The 22,519-nt window shown below is 45.9% G+C and overlaps 3 protein-coding genes across 8 annotated transcripts in view; 1 reads left to right on the forward strand and 2 right to left on the reverse strand.

Annotated features, from left to right (window-relative positions):
- Window positions 1–7,245, reverse strand: part of NAALAD2 (N-acetylated alpha-linked acidic dipeptidase 2) — a 42,064-nt gene extending 34,819 nt beyond the window's left edge. Inside the window, exons 1-5 of the mRNA XM_007538545.2 lie at window positions 7,137–7,245; window positions 6,075–6,183; window positions 3,042–3,228; window positions 1,518–1,619; window positions 630–755 (exon numbers count right to left, since the gene is read on the reverse strand). Of these exons, the coding sequence (XP_007538607.2) occupies window positions 630–755; window positions 1,518–1,619; window positions 3,042–3,228; window positions 6,075–6,183; window positions 7,137–7,230 (618 nt within the window). The 5' untranslated portion in view covers window positions 7,231–7,245. The remainder of the gene's footprint in view (window positions 1–629; window positions 756–1,517; window positions 1,620–3,041; window positions 3,229–6,074; window positions 6,184–7,136) is intronic.
- PIGG (phosphatidylinositol glycan anchor biosynthesis class G) overlaps window positions 1–22,519 on the forward strand; it is a 264,955-nt gene that overhangs the window by 172,951 nt on the left and 69,485 nt on the right. The gene's annotated exons all lie outside the window — the stretch shown is intronic.
- The window catches only part of CHORDC1 (cysteine and histidine rich domain containing 1), a 35,303-nt gene continuing 32,943 nt past the window's right edge, over window positions 20,160–22,519 (reverse strand). For both annotated transcript variants that reach the window (XM_060188396.1, XM_060188397.1), the window contains 2 exons: window positions 21,274–21,336; window positions 20,160–20,888 (listed from right to left, as the gene is read on the reverse strand). In XM_060188396.1, the coding sequence (XP_060044379.1) occupies window positions 20,742–20,888; window positions 21,274–21,336 (210 nt within the window). In that variant the 3' untranslated portion in view covers window positions 20,160–20,741. The remainder of the gene's footprint in view (window positions 20,889–21,273; window positions 21,337–22,519) is intronic.

Raw genomic sequence — 22,519 nt, forward strand, 5'->3', positions numbered from 1 at the left:
TAATGTTTAGGGAATCAGGCGGTAGCATAGCTGGTTAAGCACACGTGACGCAAAGCGCAAGGACCGGAGTAAGGATCCCAGTTCAAACCCCCTGGCTCCCCACCTGCAGGGAGTCGCTTCACAGGTAGTGAAGCAGGTCTGCAGGTGTCCATCTTTCTCTCCCCCTCTCTGTCTTCCCCTCCTCTCTCCATTTCCCTCTGTCCTATCCAACAATGATGACATCAATAACAACAATAACTACAATAATAAAAGACAACAAAAGGGAAAATAAATAAGTACAATTTTAAATTTTTTTAAAAAAAAGAAAAGAAAGAAAATTGACTGCCAGGGACAGTGGGGTAATTATGTAGGCATGGAGTAATAACCCTGAGGGCAAAAAATAAAACAGAATTTTCTATATAATCATATCAAAAGCAAAATCTATGTACCTACTTCAGAATAAACATGTATAACACATGGGTGTATACCACAGACACACACGTCATGTACTTCTCTATAATGCATGTACATGTGCCACACACACATATAAGTGCCACATTACAGTGATTTTTGAAATATGACACAAGAGTTTGTCAACATTCACAGGCCATGCCTATCTTCTTCTTCTAGAAGGGAAAATTGCACAGTACTTTGTTTCCTCTGAAGATTTTCCCGTATCTCGCAATAACAATCTTTCCAGTGCAGTTGATGCTCAGTTCTCTTTCTAGTTTGAAAAAATCTTCAGTACGAGCATAGTTCACATACACAAGATCTCCCTACGGAAAAAAAGAAAAGCACACAGGCAATTTCTGTAACTACACAGAAAACCAAAAACCAACTTGCTCTGCAATATAGCATCACCAGAAGTTAAACTTCCTGGCTTATGCTCACTAAAAAGAGCCAGGTTAACTCTGTGAAAGTTGTAGGAACTGTTTCAAACTCCCGAAAAGTTTTTTTTAATGCCAACATAAAAACATATACCTAGAATTAGTAAAATCAATTTAAAATCACAACTATGTTTAATGTCCAACCATTGTATTAATATAAGAATTTCCATGATATGATCCATACACTCAAATCTACAAATCTCTAACAAAGTCTGGCTGGTAAAAGGAAAAGAATTTGTAAGAATATCTACTGGACGAGGGAAACAGCATAATGGATATGCAAAACAACTTTCATGTCTAAAGCTCCAAAGTTCCAGGTTCAATCCCTCACCACCATAATGCACAAGTGAGTAGTGGTCTGGTAAAGTAATAATAATAGCAAATAAGTAAATAGGATTTACTACCCTTGCTGAATAAAAGTCACACCCGCTGATTCCTTTTTATTTCAAGTGGCATTTATCTCATCAGGGTCTAATTTCTCTGAGTTTCTTTTTTAATCAAGTCTTTTTTTAGTCAATTTTTAAAAGGGCATTCATAGCACTGACCTCAGCATGAGTCAATATGAATCATCCTCAAAATCTTCTATAGTTCTCTAGACCAGTTTTATAAAGCAAAGAAAGATTGAAAGGGCTGAATAAAAAAGTCCTTTACCTCTGGCATGCCTGAGGCTGAGAAAGCATTATACGGTGGTATAATATCTGTAACATTCTCATATCCTTCTGGTGGTAGCTCATGGGATGAGGTTTTGAAAGTCTAACAAGGATTAAAACACACAAGAATAATTAATGCATTTCACCATGTTGCCATAGCTACATTCTTATGAGGAAGCACCCTAAAAAGAGGAACTGTAGTCACATAGGTGGAATCATCACTATCTTCAAAGTAGTTGGAGTCGCTAGGAAGCATACACTCCCCAGTAAACTTTCACTTGAAGTATGAATGTGCTAACTTTGCCATGCACACAGCCCAGCTTTGAATCTGGCCCCATGCACAGCACTGAAGGAGACCTCTGCTCTATCTTTCTCCCTCTCTGTCTCTATCTAAAAAAGTTGGCACTGTGGTCTGGGAGGTGGTGCAGTGGATAAAGCACTGGACTCAAACATGAGGTCCTGAGTTCAATCCCTGGCAGTACATGTACCAGAATAATGTCTGGTTCTGGTTCTCTCTCTCTCTCTCTCTCTCCCTCTCCCTCTCCCTCTCCCTCTCCCTCTCTCTCTCCCTCTCCCTCTCCCTCTCCCTCTCTCCTCCTTTCTCATGAATAAATTTTAAAATTATTTTAATATTTATTTATTCCCTTTTGTTGCTCTTATTGTTTTATTGTTGTAGTTATTGTTGTTGTTATTGATGTCGTCATTGTTGGATAGGACAGAGAGAAATAGAGAGAGGAGGGAAAGACACAGAGGGGGAGAGAGAGACACCTGCAGACCTGCTTCATCACTTGTGAAGTGACTCCCCTGCAGGTGGGGAGCCGGGGGCTCCAACCGGGATCCTTCTGCCGGTCCTCACATGCATTTAAGCTGCTGCACTACCGCCCGCTCAATGAATAAATTTAAAAAAAAAAATTTTTAAGTTGGCACAGGAAGTTGGGCGGTAGCACAGAGGGTTAAGCACACGTGGCACAAAACGCAAGGATTGGATAAGGATCCAAGTTCGAGCCCTGGCTCCCCACCTGCAGGGGAGTTGCTTCACAGGGTGGTGAAGCAGGTCTGCAGGTATCTATCCTTCTCTCCCCCTGTCTTCCCCTCCTCTCTCCATTTCTCTCTGCCCTATCCAACAACGACGACATCAATAACAACAACAATAATAACTACAACAATAAAAAACAAGGGCAACAAAAGGGAATAAATAATTTTTTTGAAAAGTTGGCACAGGGGGTCAAGCGGTAGCGCAGCAGGTTAAGCACACATGGCGCAAAGCTCAAGGACTGATGTCAGGATCCCGGTTTGAGCCCCCAGCTCCCCATCTGCAGGGGAGTCGCTTCACAGGTGGTGAAGCAGGTCTGCAGGTGTCTTTCTCTCCCCCTCTCTGTCTTCCCCTCCTCTCTCCATTTCTCTCTGTCCTGTCCAACAACAACGACATCAATAACAACAACAATAAAACAACAAGGACCAAAAAAGGGAATCAATAAATGTAAAAAATCAAAAAAATATGGAAGTACCAATTTTTATACATCACCTCAATTCCATGTTCATCCATGATGGATATATAGTTAGCATTTGTCTCATTAGGGTAAGATAAAAGAACATCATAATGAACCAGTTTCGCTGAATCTAGTCCAAATTTCTTCCACTGGGTTTGGATTTTCTTGGCAAGTAGTAAATTTTGTTCTGTTCCTGCCAGGTGAGGGAGCTTTGTAAAAGACCTAGAATAAAAAGAAGAAAATAAGGGGGTCGGGTGGTGGCGCAGTGGGTTAAGCGCATGTGGCGCAAAGCGCAGGGACCGGCGTAAGGATCCCGGTTCGAGCCCCCGGCTCCCACCTGCACAGGCGGTGAAGCAGGTCTGCAGGTGTCTATCTTTCTCTCCCCTTCTCTGTTTTCCCCTCCTCTCTCCATTTCTCTCTGTCCTATCTAACAACGAATTGCGTCGACAAGGGCAATAATAATAACCACAAAGAAGCTACAACAAGGGCAAAGCTACAACAAAAGGGGGAAAAAATGGCCTCCAGGAAAGGTGGATTCATGGTGCAGGCACCGAGCCCAGCAATAACCCTGGAGGAGGAAAAAAAAAAAAAGAATAAAATACCAGTAGGAGTTAAGGATTATTTCAGACAGTATGCTGTAACTGTTTGAGGTGCTTCACTCACCCTTAGAAAGTAAACTAACATTTCAATAGCAGAGAGATAAAAAAAAACAACCCTGAGATATTTACTTAGATAACTAAGCCCCAATTTTAAAATGACTGGTGTGTAACTACACACAAAGTAGCCCAGAAAAGAGATCACTCCATCACATGCACCCAGGAGTATGAGTGAGTGAGCGAGTGTGTGCGCATGAACACACACAGGGGTGTGCAGGTCTCCGGAAGGAATGGCACCAAAGGCAGGGTGCTCCTCAGCAAAGAGAGGACTGAAATTATAATGTGTGCCAGAGACCAGTTGAGCAAATTATTTAACATACCCTTTCTGCTGCTTTTTATTTGTTTTTGTCACCAGGTCTATCAGTGGAGCTCGGTGCTGGCACTACAGATCCACTGCTCCTGGTGGGCAATTCTTTTCTATTTTATTTGATAAGACAGAGATAAATGGAGAGAGGAGGGGGAGATAGAGAGGGAGAAAGGAAGGAAGGAAGGAAGGAAGGAAGGAAGGAAGGAAGGAAGGAAGGAAGAAAGAAAGAAAGAAAGAAAGACAGAAAGACAGACACTTGGAGACTGGCTTTACCGCTTGTGAAGCTCCCCCTGCAGGTGGGGAATGGGAACTCTCTACCCCAGGTCCTTGTGCTTGGTAAACGTGAGCTCAACCAGGTGTGCCACTGCCCCCCATCTTTGTCAAAGCCAGTGCTGTCACTGCTCTGAGGTGACTCTTTCAGATGGGTGCAGAAGAGGGCCAGAGAGGGAGGGAGATTCCTCCCTTGTGCTATGGAGTGGGCTGGGCTCTAGCCTGTGCTGCATGCATGACAATTCCTCCCGTGTGCTATCCAGGAGCTTTTGTCATTCATATTTATTTCATAGAAGTTCATGCCTCCCCCCCACCCCCGGCCACCCTGAACTTTCTTTCTGGGAATTACATCAAGGCCAATGGGGCTGGCAAGATAGCTCACTTAGCAAATGCACTTGCTCTGCTATGGGGATGAACCTAGCTCAAGTCCAGCCCCCACAAGAAGTTTGAGATGTTCAATCCATTTTTCCCCTCTCATATTTATTAAATAGTGATTTGTGAGACTATAAATTAATAGTGTATTAACAGAATTTTCACCACCAAAGGTCTGTGTCCTTCCCCCCTCCCCCTTACAATGAAGCTGCACATCTACCCTCAACCTCCACCCAGAGATCTTTACTTAGGTGCAGAACTACAAAATCTGACCAATTCTGCTTTCAGTTTCCCTTTCTGATCTTCTTTCCCAACTTCTGTTTAAGAGTGGGATCACTTTGTCTTTCTGACTTAGCTCACTTAGCATAATTCCTTCTAGCTCCACCCAAGATGGGTCAGAGATAGTGGGTTCATTATTCATAATAGCTGAGTATATATATACTTGTGTATATATACCACAAGTTTCTCAGCCATTCACCTGTTCCTGGGCACCTAGATTGCTTCCAGGTTTTGGCTATTATGAATTGTGCTGCTATGAACATAGGTGTACACAGAACTTTTTTTTTTTCCTCTGAGAAAGTGTAAACTTAGAAATACATGCCGGGAGTCGGGTGGTAGTACAGCGGGTTAAGCGCATGTGGTGCGAAGCGCAAGGACCAGCGTAAGGATCCCGGTTCAAGCCCCTGGCTCCCCACCTGCAGGGGAGTCACTTCCCCCCATCTCTGTCTTCCCCTCCTCTCTCCATTTCCCTCTATCATATCCAACAACATCAGTAACAACGAACAATAATAACTACAACACGGGCAACAAAAGGGAAAATAAATAAATATAAAAAAAATGTTTTAAAAGGCCAAGGTCAGAGCTCTTGTGGAGTTCACCAGGACCTTTTCTGGAGAACTTGTTTCAGTTTCTGCTGTGTGTGCTATTTATATTTGCTACACAGAATAAAGATTAACTGTGGTAGACAGAATCTGAAACTTTAAAATCCTTTTCTCCAAATAAGAGTTAACAACACTGTAACTGACAGAACATTGTGTTTAAGTGAAATCACTGATTAAACTCAGGGTTGAGGAACAAGGAAAAACTCTCAGCTGCTGGCCAGAGTTCCAGGACATGGAAACATCTCTTGAGAAGTCAAGCAGGTATTTTCTGTGCAGACAGAGCTATGTAGGAAAGACTCCTGTGTCATTTAAATTCATTTAGCCTTATTCTAAAGTAGCAATTTAAATTATTACACATTAATGTGCTATCAAATAATTTCCCAGTGACATGGGTGTAACCAATTTTAATGTATTTTAAACACTAATTTTGTTTTATTTATTTATGTATGTATTTGTTTGTCTGTTTATTACCAAAGTCCTGCTCAGCTCTGGCTCATGGTGCTGCAGGGCACTGAACCCAGGACTTCTGGAGCCCCAGGCTAAAGAGTCTCTTTACATTCATTCCTATTATGTGAAACTCACTGGAGAAATGACCTGATGTTGTCAGCCTGCATCTGGGACAGCAGCTTCCAGCGGGAACTGTGCAGCGGTTGGGTCAACAGCACGTCCTGGAGAGGCCGGACACACCAGCCTGGGAGGGGAGAGGGGACAGGGGCTGACACACCAGCCAGGGAGGGTAGAGGAGAGGGGAGAGGGGCTGACACACCAGCCTGGGAGGGGAGAGGGGAGAGGGGCTGACACACCAGCCAGGGAGGGTAGAGGAGAGGGGAGAGGGGCTGACACACCAGCCTGGGAGGGGAGAGGGGAGAGGGGCTGACACACCAGCCAGGGAGGGTAGAGGAGAGGGGAGAGGAGCTGACACACCAGCCTGGGAGGGGAGAGGAGAGGGGAGAGGGGCTGACACACCAGCCTGGGAGGGGAGAGGGGAGAGGGGCTGACACACCAGCCAGGGAGGGGAGGGGAGGGGAGAGGGGCTGACACACCAGTGTGGGAGGGGAGAGGGGCTGACACACCAGCCTGGGAGGGGAGAGGGGAGAGGGGCTGACACACCAGCCAGGGAGGGGAGGAGAGGGGAGAGGGGCTGACACACCAGCCAGGGAGGGGAGGGGAGAGGGGAGAGGGGCTGACACACCAGCCTGGGAGGGGAGGGGAGAGGGGAGAGGGGCTGACACACCAGCCAGGGATTGGAGGAGAGGGGAGAGGGGCCGGACACACCAGCCTGGGAGGGGAGGGGAGGGGAGGGGAGGGGAGAGGGGCTGACACGCCGGTGGGGAGGGGAGGGGAGGGGAGGGGAGGGGAGGGGAGGGGAGGGGAGGGGAGAGGGGCTGACACGCCGGTGGGGAGGGGAGGGTCCTGACACTCTGACCTGGCTGCGCGCCAAGCGCACATTTGCCTCGGAATTTGTTAAAAGCAGAAGCTGAGAAGCAGCCCTCGCTGAAGAAAGGGACCGTGAAAAGGGAAGCAGAGCCCGTCTGCCTCCTGGTAGCCCGGGGGCAGGAGGTGAGACATCATGTCCACGTCTGTCCGTCTGTCTGGAAGCTGCGGCCGGGACCCCCACCCTCGGCCCAGGGTCGGGGCTCTTACCCGCCAGGAAGCCCACCAGGAAGGTCGCCAGCAACGCAGCAGCGCAGCCCCAGAGAGACAGACAGCCCTGTGGGGACCTGCGCCCAGGCGCCATGGCTGCTCCTGGCACCCAGGGTGCGCGGGGGCGCGGGGAGAAGACAGGAGGAGGGGTGAGGACGGAGGGAGGGAGGAGGAGGGGTGAGGATGGAGTGAGGGGAGGGGAGGGGTGAGGACGGAGGGAGGGAGGAGGAGGAGTGAGGATGGAGTGAGGGGAGGGGAGGGGTGAGGATGGAGTGAGGGGAGGGGAGGGGTGAGGACGGAGGGAGGGAGGAGGAGGAGTGAGGATGGAGTGAGGGGAGGGGAGGGGTGAGGACAGAGGGAGGGAGGAGGAGGAGTGAGGACGCAGTGAGGGAGGAGGAGGGGTGAGGACAGAGTGAGGGAGGAGGAGGAGTGAGGATGGAGTGAGGGGAGGGGAGGGGTGAGGATGGAGTGAGGGGAAGGGAGGGGTGAGGATGGAGTGAGGGGAGGGAAGGGGTGAGGACGGAGGGAGGAGGAGGAGTGAGGACGCAGTGAGGGAGGAGGAGGGGTGAGGACAGAGTGAGGGAGGGAAGGGTGGGGACAGAGTGAGGGAGGGAAGGGTGGGCATGAATGTTTGGGCAGGCTCGGCTCAGTGACCAGGTGCTGCTGCCTGTGCCCAGCCCCTGGCTGGTTCTGTTCTTCCAGGACCCCCAGGAGCCCGGGATCCGGCGTGGTCAGTGCAGGTCCCTAATGGCCGGTGGCCACATCCCAGGATGGGATTCACCCAGTGCCCTCAGCCCCAGCACTGGATTCCTGGAAGCCGTGCACATTCACCCAGTGCCCTCAGCCCCAGCACTGGATTCCTGGAAGCCGTGCACATTCACCCAGTGCCCTCAGCCCCAGCACTGGATTCCTGGAAGCCGTGCACATTCACCCAGTGCCCTCCAGCCCCAGCACTGGATTCCTGGAAGCCGTGCACATTCCTAAGCCTGAGGAAGGCCTGGGTAGCCTTTGCTTTTGTTCTGTTTTCTCCCTTGCTCTGCCTTCAGTGTGGTGGGGGCCAGGCTTGAACCTGGGTCGTACACATGGCCACCTCTGACCAAGTAATACCAGCCCACCCTTGCTCAAGTGCTTGTCTTTATTCCACCCAGGACACAGGACTCTTGAAATGCCTGCACATTCCTAAAAGATAAACACAGTGGAGGGCACAGACAGTGGTGCACCCAGTTTTTTTCTTCTAGCGTTTGCCCTTCTTCCGTAGCCGGTCAACAGCGTCAGGTTGAGCCTGATGGAAAGTTTTGAGACCTCCTTTGAATCTGGAGAGGTGGCAGTCGTTGACTGTGTGGGTCATTGTCTGGGGCCGCAGGGGCAGTTCGGGTCGTCTCTGGCTCCCCAGCGATGGAACATAGCGGCGCACCGGCCATGGCCTGTTCGATAGCGATTGAGGAGGGCCCGATCATCACGTGCTAGGTCAAAGCCGGGTGGACGCTTGCAGGGGTCTGGGATGAGGTGTTTGATCGCCAATTGACCAATAAGAATGCGTTTGGCAAAGGACAGCCCCTCAACATTAAGTTGGAGGACTCGAAGAGCAGGACCAACAGCTTGAAAGCTGGCAGGAGCTGCTTGTTGCTGGCTTTGAAAGTGACTGGGATCCATGTGGATTCAGTCGGCTAGGAAGGATCCACAGTTTCCCCAATGAATGGGGACTCACGGGATGCACCACGGGAAGGTCGATCCAATGCAACCCAGTGAACACACACATTACAGTACACAAGGACCTGGGTTCAAGTCCCCGCCACCCAATTGCAGGGGGACAGCTTCACTAGTGGTGAAGCAGAACTGCAGGTGTCTGTCTCTCTCCCTCAGTATTTCCCCCCTCCCCTCTCAATTTCTCTCTATCCAATAAGAAATAAGAAATATTAAGAGATACATACAGGTAGAGCAAACTCTAGGTAGGTCCATCACCAAAGACCGGCTGAAGGGAAACTGGGGGCTCTCAGTGGCCACCCCGCCCCTCAGGGGAGAGGCTCCTCAGGAAGCCTCCCCAGACCCCCATGTTCAGCGAGCCTGCTGGGGGGACGGACACACCCACACTGGTGTGTTAGGCGCTCCCTGGCCCTGGCTCACTGACCCCTTCCTCTGGATGCCCAACTAGCTGTTTTGTTTAGTTTTTGTGGGTTTTGTTTTGTTTTGTTTGCCTCCAGGGTTATTGCTGGGACTCAATGCCTGCTTTACAAATCCACTGCTCCTGTGGCCATTTTTCAGTCTTTTGGGCAGGACAGGACAGAGAGAAATTGAGAAGGGAGAGGAGATAGGAGTCTCAGAGAGAGGCCCGCTTCACTGCTATGAAGCAGACTCCCTGCAGGTGGGGAGCCAGGGGCTCAAACCAGGATCCTTGCGCAGGTCCTGGTACTATGTGTGCCTAACCTGATGTGCCACCACCCAGCCCCCTTTTACTATTCTCCAGTAAGAACTTTGCAATAGTTTCCTCTGAAACTAGAATTTTCCCTGCCTCACTAGACATTGCAGGCCCAAGCAGTGAGACTGGCCTGCACAGTAACTCTAAGACCACCTCCACACCCCTTGTCACGCTTGGAGAGTTCCTCTGTGAAGATGTTTGGAAGGACTCCTGCGTCCATCCACCTGAGTGGCTTGTGACTGGGCTCCTCCTATCCAACCCAAGCAGATCTCTGCCAAACAGACACCTGCCCAGTGCCCACGGAGGACACTGTCCACCTCTTCACTAGGCAAGGCCCTTGCTTTTCCGTTCCTATCCACCGTAGTTGATGGTCACCCCCAGATGTACTTGCTGGAGCACATATGACCACACACAAGGACCCAGGTTCAAGTCTCAGCTTCCCACTGTTGAGGGGGAAAGCTTCTCAAGCAGTGTCGCAAGTATCTTTCTGTTTTCTTCCCTATTTCTGTCTATCAAAGAAGAAAGATGTTACCATGAACTGTGGAATAGCCATGCAAGCACCCTGGTTTTGATAACCCTAGGACCAAAAAAAAAAACAACAGAAGTTTAAAAAGCCCTGACCCTAACCTTCTTGGCCACATGCACCAGCAAGCTGTTTCAGATGAGCACCTTAAAAAGTTCTGATTCATGGTAGAAGGTCCCCCATACAATCATACAACAGCATAATCAGCACGTGAAAATGCAGGTACAGGGGCTAGGTGGTGGCACACCTGGTTGAGTACACATGTTCAAATGCACAAAGACCCGGGTTTGAGCGCCCCCAGTCCCCACCTGCAGGGGGAAAGCTTCACAAGTGGTGAAGCAGTGCAGCGTGTCTCTGTCTCTCACCCTCTCTATCTCCCCTTTTCCTCTCGATTTCTATCTCTATCAAATAAAGATAATAATTTTTCAGTTGTTTTTTTAATATTTATTTATTCCCTTTTGTTGCCCTTGTTTTTATTGTCGTAGTTATTATTGTTATTGATGTCATCATTGTTGGATAGCACAGAGAGAAATGGAGAGAGGAGGGGAAGACAGAGAGGGGGAGAGAAAGACACCTGCAGACCTGCTTCACCGCCTGTGAAGCGACTCCCCTGCAGGTGGGGAGCCGGGGGCTCGAACAGGGATTCTTGTGCCGGTCCTTGCGCTTTGTGCCATGTGCACTTAACCCGCTGCGCTACTGCCCGACTCCCCAATAAAAATTTCTTAAAAAAAATAAATGGAGGTACAGAGATTAGAGAACAATGAAGTAAATAACTGCATTCCTCAATTTAAGAGACACATCCCTAATCCCCATTTTTTTATACTTTGACTACTAATACTGACATTTTTATAAATATCCAGTTTTTATTTTAACACTTGTGTGACAAGAATCTTCTCTGCCACAAAAATTATCTAATGTTATTTATGTCAGTATACCAACATACACAAATGATACACCTTCTGGGATTAATTCTATAATTTTCCAATTTGTAGACTCTTGGTTTTTTCTCGATGCTACCTAAGGAACCATTTGCTACTGACTACATTGCCTCTCAAAGGGCAGGAGAAAATCATTTCAATGAAAAGGTTAGAGAAAAAAGGAACTAGTGACTTCTTCCTACTATGTCAATTTTTACAGCTCATTGCTAACTAAATAATATATTTAGATTAACATTTTACTAACTTGACTTCCACACATAATTGAGAGGCTATACAACATGCCACACATGGTGGAAAACCTGAGGTGTGCACAACCCTTCCTAGAGGCAGATTCTGATACACGTTGATGTGAAGCCTTTTCAGAGCAGTATTACCTTAAATGTGAACAGTGATGCTGCCTCAGTAGCTGACATCTGCAGTCTGTGTCTTGGCAGTCTGGAACAAGTCAAGCTAGCCGGTTCAGAAATCTTTCGCCTTTTGCTCATACAGGTACAGACTCATCACTCTAATAAGCTAACAGAAGGCTGCTGACAGTCTACAATCACTAATATCGTGGAAGATCATTGCATCTTCCAAAGCACACTTAACGTAGTATTAATTCACACTAACCTCTTAAATCTCTCCTTTCAAAGCTAAAGTGTAGGGGGCCGGGTGGTGGAGCACCCAGTTAAACACACCTATCACCATGCACAAGGAGTTGGGGTCAATGGCCACTCCCCACCTTCAAGGGGAACGCTCAATGAGCAGTGAAGCAGGTCTACAGGTGTCTCTCATTCTCTTCCCCAATTCTCCTCCCCTCTAAATTTTTCTGTCCTGTCAAATAAAAATGGGGGGGGGGGGTAGGTCACCAGTAACAGTGGATTAGACCATTATTCCTCTTTTGATCCTAGAAGATACAGTCCTATAACTTCAAAGTTCAAATTCCAACCAAAAAAAGGTGTTAAGAAAAGATAAAGCACAATTAAGATTTAATAAAAAAGGAATAGGGCTGGGGGAGACAGCATAATGGTTATGCAAAGGACTTTCATGACAGTGGCTCCAAAGTCCCAGGTTCAGTCCCCAGCACCACCATAAGCCAGAGCTGAGCAGTGCCCTGGTGGTTCTCTGTATCTTTGTTATTAAAAAAATAATGAAGTATTGAAAAGAGAGAGAATAATGTCCAGTTGTGTCATGTCTTGTTGCATGTTTTGCACATACGAGGGTCCACCATGATGCTCACTGGGTGGGCATCCTGCCACTCCTACTGTCACCAGGTGGTATTGCTGGAGGAGGGAAGGCCCAAAGAGCAGTGCTCACCTTCAGAAAAGGTGAATAACTGGATTATTGTCGAGTCATGACAAAACATACACTGAAACGTAGAATTTCTAAAATTCTGGTTCATGAAACTGCTGAAAGTTTACTTCAAACTTAAAGTAAGATACTAGGATGTTAGTAAATTACGTGGCATCCCATAACCCACACAGCTGGTTAGAAGTGAGACACAAGTGCACACAAGGAGAAAAGGGAAATGGTAATGAGAGGATGCAGAAGGCCATGATTGAAGGATTTCTTTCTGATGTCACAACTGCTCAACAGTAAACGTAAAAATTAGCCATAGTGGCCAGCAGAGGATTCCTCCCATCACACAGGAAGTGGGGACCATGATGCTAAAACAACACATGGGACCAGGCTCTGGCAGGTCTCACTCTCTGGTCTTGAAAGGCCAGAGTTTCCTCCTAGTGCATCTTGCCCCTTCCTCTGATACTCCATGGATGGAGGTTTCTACCTCTGCGGACTACCAGGGTAGGGGGCCTTCTTTGCTTTCTCCAAAACACTGTGTGTCCCAGCATCCTGTGGCTTTCCAAAAATTCCTCTAGGATCTTACTTTCTTGCCTGCACCACTTTCTCTAGTTTCTCTCATTTAACGTTATTTCCTTAAAATCAGACAAACTTGCCCTCAAGTCAGAAAAACTGCCGGCTGGGGCAATAGCTCAGCTGGTAGTACACTGGACTTCCATGCCTGATGTTGCTGGTCCAACCCCTGGTGCAACGGGACCGTTTGTCTCTCTCCTTCTGCCTGACATAAACTCTCACATGTAGGAAGTACATCTTTGAAGAAAAAAAAGCTGCATGATGCTCTGGAAAATTAAATCTCTGTATTGTCTTGTTTGCAGAGCTGGGGCCTCACCTCTTGGGGTGAATTTTCATCCTGAGACAAAAAGTGGCAAAGGGAGCGGGACCATGGCACCTTTTGTGTGGTGCTGGGGCCCAGACCTGGGCTGTGTGCCTACTAGGGCACATGCTCTACCCTGGTTGGTGAGCTATCTCTATGGCCAACTCTCTACTTCCTGAGACATCTTTTCCTATGGACTGATTGAGACTTGCTCTCCACTGTTGTTCTGTTACATATCTCCCTTTTAATTTGCCACTCTCCAGCAGTGGCTAGAGGCACTGGGCTCCCAAGCATGAAGGCACCAAACTAAGTCTCAAGATCACACACGCCAGAGAAATTCTATTTTCTCACAGTGCAAGAGGGAGAATCTGCTTCCTGCCCTCATCATTGATCCCAGCGGACACTAGTTTTGCCACCTGCTGTGGTATTTCAGTGGCTGCCTTCCAACACTTTACTGCTTCCTTTCATACCCTGCTTCCATTCATTCACTGGTAAATTCTGCCAGTCCTGCAGTCAGAACCTCAGACCCTGTCGCCTCACCAGTACTCATCTACACTAGCTAGTGCCAACCCTTATCTAGACTTCTTTCCATGGCAGAGCCTAACAGGTCTCCCTGCCTCCACTGGACGCCCCTTCCTTTGACTCCAGTCATCTTTAGAGTTGCGGTGAGATCATGTAATTGTTGAAATCTGTCAAACCAGTCTCACTACCCTTAAAATCTAAGTCCAGATTCCCTGGAGTGGCAGCCACACACATCCCCCATCCCAGCTTTTCAATCTCACCTCCCTTCCATAGAAGAAGACTAGACTAAGGAATCCCAAGTGCACAAGACCAGGAGCATCAGCAGAGACCACCAGCATCACAAAGACACAACCACACAGGGCCTGTGGCCGCTCTGCTACTGGTAAGTGTTGTGTGCTCATGAACGTGCAGATGACAGCAGCAGCAGTAAGTAGGGATGGAGGGGCAGCAGATATGTTTTGCTCTCCCCAATCAACTAGAAGAACAAAGAGGATCACCCGAGAAAACAACAAGCTAAGATTAGGATCACTTCAGGAAATCACCAAGCCAAGGGTGAGCACAAACACGTGTGGCTCATGGACAGACAGGGGCTTAAGGAGAGATTCCTGGGGCTAAAAGTCCATACTAGGGAGTTGTTCCCATACTCAGCAGTTTGCTAGTTGACTCACAACCTCTGGTCTGAGTTTTATTAACAGAAAGACCACTGGAGGAAAAAAAATCACCTAAAGCTCACCAATTTACAACTGTGAGTCTCCATTGCTGTTGCCCTCAGAGGCAGGCGGGAACAGCAGCAGGGAAGCCCTAAACTGTCATCTGGGGGCCAGGTGACTCAGGAGGAAATCTACACTTCCAGGGGTCCAGAGGTGTGGCTATATAGTATATACATAGGAACCTTTTCACATTGTTCTCCTGATAAGTTAGGAAACACGGTGAATAACTGCCTCAGAATTGACCAAATACACCAGGATTTATTCAGGAACTCACAGGGCCAGAGTGCAGCTTGGCTCGGCTCTGGGCTCTCTGACCAACTGGGATTTTGGACCATTGGGTGTGGGAGTTTCTTTGCATAACCATTGTGCTATCTATCCTCCACCCTGTTTTATTTCTTGGTCACAGTTAGTGATTAATCTAAAAAAAAAATCTACTTATAGTGGGGCCAGGTGGTGGCACACCTGGTTAAATGCACACACTACAATACATAAGGACCCAGGTTTAAGCTCCTGGCCTCCAGCTGCAGGTCTCTCTCTCTCTCTCCCGTCCCATCTCCTCTCCTTTTCTCTATCCAATAATAAAAATAAATTTTTTAAAAATCTATTTATAGTTAAAAAGCCCTCAGGCTCCCATAGCCTGCAGGGAAGATAATGTGCCAACATAAGATTTAATAGTCATTGTGCTTCACCTCAGGGATTGAGCTAACATTGAAACAACTGTTAAGATTCACAACTGTGAACTCTTTAAGTACCTTATTTAGACACAAGTCAATCCAGGCAAAGGTGATTAGTGGATTGAAACGCAATGGTAAATGGCACAGGACCAAGACAGCCCCTGGCCTTCCACATCATTGCCAAGTGTCTCTAACAAGGCAAATAGTGAGGAAGATGTTTTCAACATGTAATTCGAGGTAGCAATTGGAAACTAATTTGTTTATCCCAAAGGTGAGACTGTAACTGGAAACACATCTTTGACCAAAGAATCTGACTCACAGCAACGGAAATGCAATCCCTATTCTGCAAAATGAGCATCAGCTCTGGAACTTCAGCTGTATTGCCAGTATTTGGGATTCAAGGTCTATTCTCTGCCTAAGACACTGTCCCTCGACGGCGGGGCACTCACACCTTTAAACTCACTCCCCTCCCCATATAACCTCAGACTTTAAGGTACACTAAGACATACTGGTTCTATCATTTGATCTGGTACTGACAATAAATCTAGTTTTTTTATGGCAATGTTACTTGATAATGTTCGTTGATAATTTTTATGACCTATGAATATATCCAAATTGGCCTTGGCAAAAAAAAAAAAAAAAAAGTTCCCCATCCCTGCACTAAGGGGTTTCACTCTGTTGCCTTGCTTTGTTTCTTAAATACTCAGTGAGATAGATCACCCAGTACCTGTCTTTGTCACTGAGTTATTTCACTTAGCATGATCCCCTCCAGTTCCATCCACACTGCAGGCAATGGCAACAAGATCGCCATCTTTTTTTTTTAATTTATTTATTTATTTATTCCCTTTTGTTGCCCTTGTTGTTTTTTTTATTGTAGTTATTATTGTTGGATAGGACAGAGAGAAATGGACAGAGGAGGGGAAGACAGACAGGAGGAGAGAAAGATAGACACCTGCAGACCTGCTTCACCGCCTGTGAAGCGACTCCCCTGCAGGTGGGGAGCCGGGGTTCGAACCGGGATCCTTATGCCGGTCCTTGTGCTTTGCGCCACCTGCACTTAACCCGCTGCACTACAGCCCGACTCCCCCCGCCATCTTTTCTTAAAACCAAGTAGCTGTCAATGTGCCGACACACTGTCCTTATTCCATCATCTGTCATTCCAAGTTGGGTTGCTTCCAAACCTTGTAAACAGTGCTGCAATTGAATGTGGTTGTGCATATGTATTTTTGGATTAGTGTTTTTGTGTTGCAGTCTACCTAGTAGTGGTTTTCCGGATCTTTGATATTCTGAGGACTCTCCAGTGTTTTCCAGAGGCTAGACCATTTAGCTTAATTTCCAACAGCTTATAGAGTTCAGTTTTCTCTGCATCCTTGCTCATGATTTTTGTTTCTGGTCCTTAAAAAGGGGGCGGGGGAGTCGGGTGGCAGCACATTGGGTTAGGCGCAGGTAGCACGAAGCGCAAGGACTTGCTAAAGGATCCCGGTTCGAGCCCCGGGCTCCCCACCTGCAGGGCAATCACTTCACAGGCGGTGAAGCAGGTCTGCAGCTGTCTATCTTTCTCTCCCTCTCTGTCTTCCCCTCCTCTCTCCATTTCTCTCTGTCCTATCCAACAATGACAACATCAACAACAATAACTACAACAATAAAACAAGGGCAACAAAAGGGAATAAATATTTAGAAAAAAGGAATTAAAAAAAGAACAAGGATCACTTGTTTTAAAAAAATGCGGTGGAGGGAGAGCAAGGATTCGTATGACATACTGAAAATGCCACAAGGGGGAAAGAGAAAGAATGAAATCAGAGCACCACTCGAGTATGTGAGGCATCAGGCAAATAACAGGGAACCTGAGGAATGCAGTCCTACTCTACCAGCTGAGCTACTGCCTCAGCCATTTTGGCTCTTTTCATGTAGGCCATTTGCAAGTATCAAGTGGTATCTGTACTTCCCTGATAATGATGAGTATTTTTTTCATGTGCCCACTGGCCAAGTACTGTAACATAGGAGATGGTCATGTTGTATGTGGCACCTAGATTAACAAGCTGCTTAAGAAAGTATGGTTGGGAGTCGGGCGGTAGTGCAGTGGGTTAAGCACAGGTGACGCAAAGCGCAAGGACAGGTGTAAGCATCCCAGTTCAAGCCCCCGGCTCCCCAACTGCAGGGGAGTTGCTTCACAGGTGAAGCAGGTCTGCAGGTGTCCGTCTTTCTCTCCCTGTCTTCCCCTCCTCTCTCCATTTCTCTGTCCTATCCAACAACAATAATAACTACAACAATAAAACAAGGGCAACAAAAGGGAATAATAAAAATTTTTTTAAAAAAGAAAGTAAAGCTGTCGAACCGCAAACTGAAGTCAGCTTTATGAAGGACTATGTTGTAACATATTAATATACTCATCTAGCCTCTTCTTGAGGAAGAAGGCCAGGAACTGCAGGTTCAGGAGCCTCCCTCGTCTCCCTCTTCTAAATTTAATCACTACTCTTATTTCACTAGCAATCTTAGAAACCTGTGACTAAATGATAGTTATTATAAGTGATTACACTGTCTATAGGACCCACTTGTTAGAGTGTATCTTGTCAAAAAGAAGGGCAAAGTCAGTCATCTGACAGGCACCATTAGGCTCCACTTCACCTGAGTGGACAGGAAAGGTGGCCCAGAAAGCTGGAAAACTAAATAACTGGTAACTATTAAACAAAACATGCTCTTTACAGATGTTGCTTCTTCTTATTATTTATTTATTCCCTTTTGTTGCCCTTGTTTTACTGTTGTAGTTATTGATGCCGTTGTTGTTGGATAGGACAGAGAAAAATGGAGAGAGGAGGGGAAGACGGAGAGGGGGAGAGAAAGACACCTGCAGACCTGCTTCACCACCTGTGAAGTGACACCCTGCAGGTGGGGAGCTGGGGGCTCGAACTGGGATCCTTATGCTGGTACTTGAGCTTTGCGCCACCTACACTTAACTCACTGCGCTACCACCCGACTCCCTACAGATGTTTCTTGAAGGAATTCACTGTAACTGACAATTACATTACACTTGAAATGAAATAGTGTAACTATGCAGGTTCTGTAAATTAGAAATCACATATTTAAAGTCTGAGGCACCCACACTAAAGTAGAAAATGCAGACAGTGCAGCAATTTCAAAGCAACCAAAATAATATTGTAAAATACACTGGCAGTAATGAAGCAATGGGGGGGGGAGTGCCTCCTGATTGGCTAGTGAACAAGAGAAATGAAAAGAAAAAAAAACTATTACCCTAAAGACAAGATAAACTTAGCTTGCATTTCAGAACAGAGATTATGGCATTATGATGTAGGCAAAGGTTCAAAATAAATAACCTGCAACAATTCAAACAAAAACCCATACTGTTATAAAGCTTTTTTAAAAAAATATTTATTTATTCCCTTTTGTTGCCCTTGTTTTATTGTTGTAGTTATTGATGTCGTTGTTGGATAGGACAGAGAGAAATGGAGAGAGGAGGGGAAGACAAGAGGGGGAGATAAAGACAGACACCTGCAGACCTGCTTCACCCCTGCAGGGTGAAGCGACTCCCCTGCAGGTGGGGAGCAAGGGGCTCAAACTGGGATCCTTATTCCGGTCCTTGCGCTTTACACCACATGCACTTAGCCCACTGCGCTATCACTTGATCCCCCCCCCCCCCCTTAAAGCACTTTCAAATAACCTCAATCTGATACAGATCCCAAAAAAGAGCTTTTAATTCTTATTGGGCCTTGAAGATACAACACAGAGCTCACATGCCAGGAGGCCCAAATTCACCCCCCCAGTGCACTCTAATGAGTCATAAAAACTTGCTTTAAACTTTAGTTTTCTGATACCCCAACTTAACTCCGTAACTAGAACATGTAGTGCTAGGCACCAAACTCAAAGCTTCAGGCCTACAAGCCCTGTGCTCTATTGCTGGGCCATTTCCAAATCACGGCCTTTAAGGCGAAATTTCACAAATCATTTTCCTTCAGGGAGGTCTAGTCTATACATGTAACTTTTCTTTATTAACCATAAAGATTTTAGGAGGGGATGTAGGCTATAAATCAAGTTCAATGAAGTCCTAACATTTTTCAAAGATATTGTAATCAGGGAAGATGTTTAATCACTATTGTTTAGCCTTATACAAATGGCTATCTCAAGACTCCTATCTTTCCTGGTTTAAATATGTTTTTACTTATTAATGAGAGGTAAAGTATCAACCCCAAACATGTGACTCAGGGTGTAGGTCTTAGTATCTCTACCAGCAATGTCACCTTCTAGGCTACTTTTTCTTTTGCCACCAAGGTTTTCTTTGGGGCTCAATACCTGCATGATAACCACCATTCCTGGTAATCATTTTTCCCCCTTCCTACCTTCCTATTCCTTCCCCTTTTTGTGCTGACAAAAAAAAAAAAAATAGAAAAGGATAAAGACCTCTACAGCGGGGAGTCGGGCTGTAGCACAGCGGGTTAAGCGCAGGTGGCGCAAAGCGCAAGGACCGGCATAAGGATCCCGGTTCGAACCCCGGCTCCCCACCTGCAGGGGAGTCACTTCCCAGGCGGTGAAGCAGGTCTGCTGGTGTCTGTCTTTCTCTCCCCCTCTCTGTCTTCCCCTCCTCTCTCCATTTCTCTCTGTCCTATCCAACAACGACGACAACAACAATAATAGCTACAACAATAAAACAACAAGCGCAACAAAAGGGAATAAATAAATAATAAAATATTAAAAAAAAAAAAAAAGACCTCTACAGCACTGCAATGCTGGTCACAAGGCTTCCATAGGGAAGGTCCTCAGACAAGGTAAAGTGTGCACTTTATTGGGTGGGTCATGACCTGGCCCTGAGACTATCATTTCTTATACTCTCAAATCAAGCTGTTGCCTGTTGCCAGGTAACACAAGTATCAATGCAATTTTTTAAATAATTCAGCTACAGTTGTAAATAAATTCTAATTTTTCCATCAATGCATATATTCCATTTTTCTTAAATACTTCAGAAATAATCCTTCTAGAAAATTGCCGAGTGAAAAACAGCACAGAGCTTCATCTTTTCCCTGAAGATTTTTCAGTATTATAGGAATGCAAACTAGTGAAAAACTAAAATAAATAAAAGACATTCCAACTTGCTTTATTGAGATAAGAGAGGTGAGCAAAACAATTTTTTCTTTACTTTTTTCAGCTTAACATTGTACTATAGCTATTTAAGAGCTTTTTCTAACTTCCTCAAGTAGAGGACACATTAAAGCTCTACTGGTATGGGAAAATTAATAAGCAATCTCATGTAACTCAAAGATGAGAGGCACAAAATGACAAATTGACTTTGGCTTTTGAGAACCTACATTTTTCAGGAAGATTCACAGTGGTAGCACACAGGACATGCATTCAAGAGATCTCAGATTTAGTCCTTGGCACCACCAGTAGTCAGAGCTAAGATGTGCTCTGATATATAGGAGTGTGTGAGTGAGTGAGTGAGTGAGTGAGTGAGTGAGTGAGTGTGTGTGTGTGTGTGTGTGTAAGAGAGGAAGGAAGGGAGGGAGGGAGGAAGGAAGGAAGGAAGGAAAAAGCTCTACTGTTTAACACAAAATGCCAGATTCAACAGCATCAATAACAAAACAAAGGACTAGAGCAGCAAATCAACACTTCACCTCATGCTATAAATCCTAAAACAGGTAATAAAGCTTTTTGTCTTTCAACTCATTCCTTTGTATCTTCTTTTTGTTCTTTCTGCTTTTGAGCTGCAGGTAGTTCAAGGCTTGCCCATTGCATAGGTTCAGCTTTTCTCATGGTGATCTCAATCTTTGTTGCAGTCATAGTTACATAACTTCGTTTGACATCAATCACCTGTAACGTAACAAAGGGATAGTACACCTGGTAGTTACAATGGTTGTTTTAAAATAAATATTAATTAATTTAAAAAAACAAACAAAAGCTTCTGTGGTTGTCTTTATATCTTTTTTATTACTATCATTATTATTATTGGATAGAGACAAGAGAGAAATTGAGAGGTGAGGGTAAGAGAAAGAGAGACAACTTCAGTCCTGCCTCACCACTAGTAGTGAAGCTTTCCCACTGCAGGTAGGGGCCAGGGGCTCGAACGTGGGTCCTCGCACACTGTAATGTAAGTGCTTAACCAGGTGCGCCACCACCTGGCCCCCTTGTTTTTATATCGTAAACAAAAAAACTTATTGGTAATAAGAAAAAATTCCAGTGGATTCAGAATACTTACACCCCATAATTTCACATTTTGATGAAACTCCTTCTCTCCTTCAAATACAATGTGCACATTTAACTGTAAAAGAAGAAAACTAACTGATCAAAAGCAAAGGTTTATCACATGATTATAAATGTTAGAAAACACTGGTATAAAATCATTTAAGCAGTTTTAATTAACACTGTTTTATTTCAAAAAGTCATCATCTGGAAAAAAATTCTTCTTTAAAGTTTTATACTGAGAGTAAGTACTACATTCAGCAAATACTCTAAGTTGCTTTATAGTTTCCAGAATATTCTACCATGGGGGCAAGCCTGGTAGAGTGCACACACTATAGGGCACAAGGACCCAGGTTCAAGCCCCTGGTTCCCATCGGCAGAGGAGGAAGCTTCATCAGTGTCCCTTCCTCCCTACCCGCCCCCACTTCAATCTCTCTTTCCCTCTCAATTCCTATCTAAAATAAATAAATAAATAAATATATATATATATAGTAAATATTCTACTATGCAGAAATTTTATTTAAAGTAACTTCTGTGAAAACAACTCCCAACTATTCTTGCAAAGAATGGAAAAGATGACAAAATTTCAGGAGACTGGCGAAATGGCTTACTTGTACAGTGCAATGCTTTGCTATCAGCCTGCGGCAGGTTCAAGCCTGGCCCCACCATAATTAATGAAGCTTTACTCTCGTGTGTGTGTGTGTGTGTGTGTGTGTGTGTGTGTGTGTGTGTGTATGTGTCCGTCCGTCCGTCCAGGTTCAAGCCTGGCCCCACCATAATTAGAAGCTTTACTCTCGTGTGTGTGTGTGTGTGTGTGTGTGTGTGTCTGTGTGTGTGTGTGTCCGTCTGTCCAGGTTCAAGCCTGGCCCCACCATAATTAATGAAGCTTTACTCTCGTGTGTGTGTGTGTGTGTGTGTGTGTGTGTCCGTCCGTCCGTCCAGGTTCAAGCCTGGCCCCACCATAATTAATGAAGCTTTACTCTCGTGTGTGTGTGTGTGTGTGTGTGTCCCCATCCGTCCAGGTTCAAGCCTGGCCCCACCATAATGAAGCTTTACTCTGTGTGTGTGTGTGTGTGTCCCCGTCCGTCCAGGTTCAAGCCTGGCCCCACCATAATTAATGAAGCTTTACTCTCGTGTGTGTGTGTGTGTGTGTGTGTGTGTGTCCATCCAGGCTCAAGCCTGGCCCCACCATAATTAATGAAGCTTTACTCTCATGTGTGTGTGTGTGTGTGTGTGTGTGTCCAGGTTCAAGCCTGGCCCAC

Source organism: Erinaceus europaeus, chromosome 3, assembly GCF_950295315.1.
Source record: "Erinaceus europaeus chromosome 3, mEriEur2.1, whole genome shotgun sequence".
Taxonomy (NCBI): Eukaryota; Metazoa; Chordata; class Mammalia; order Eulipotyphla; family Erinaceidae; genus Erinaceus; species Erinaceus europaeus.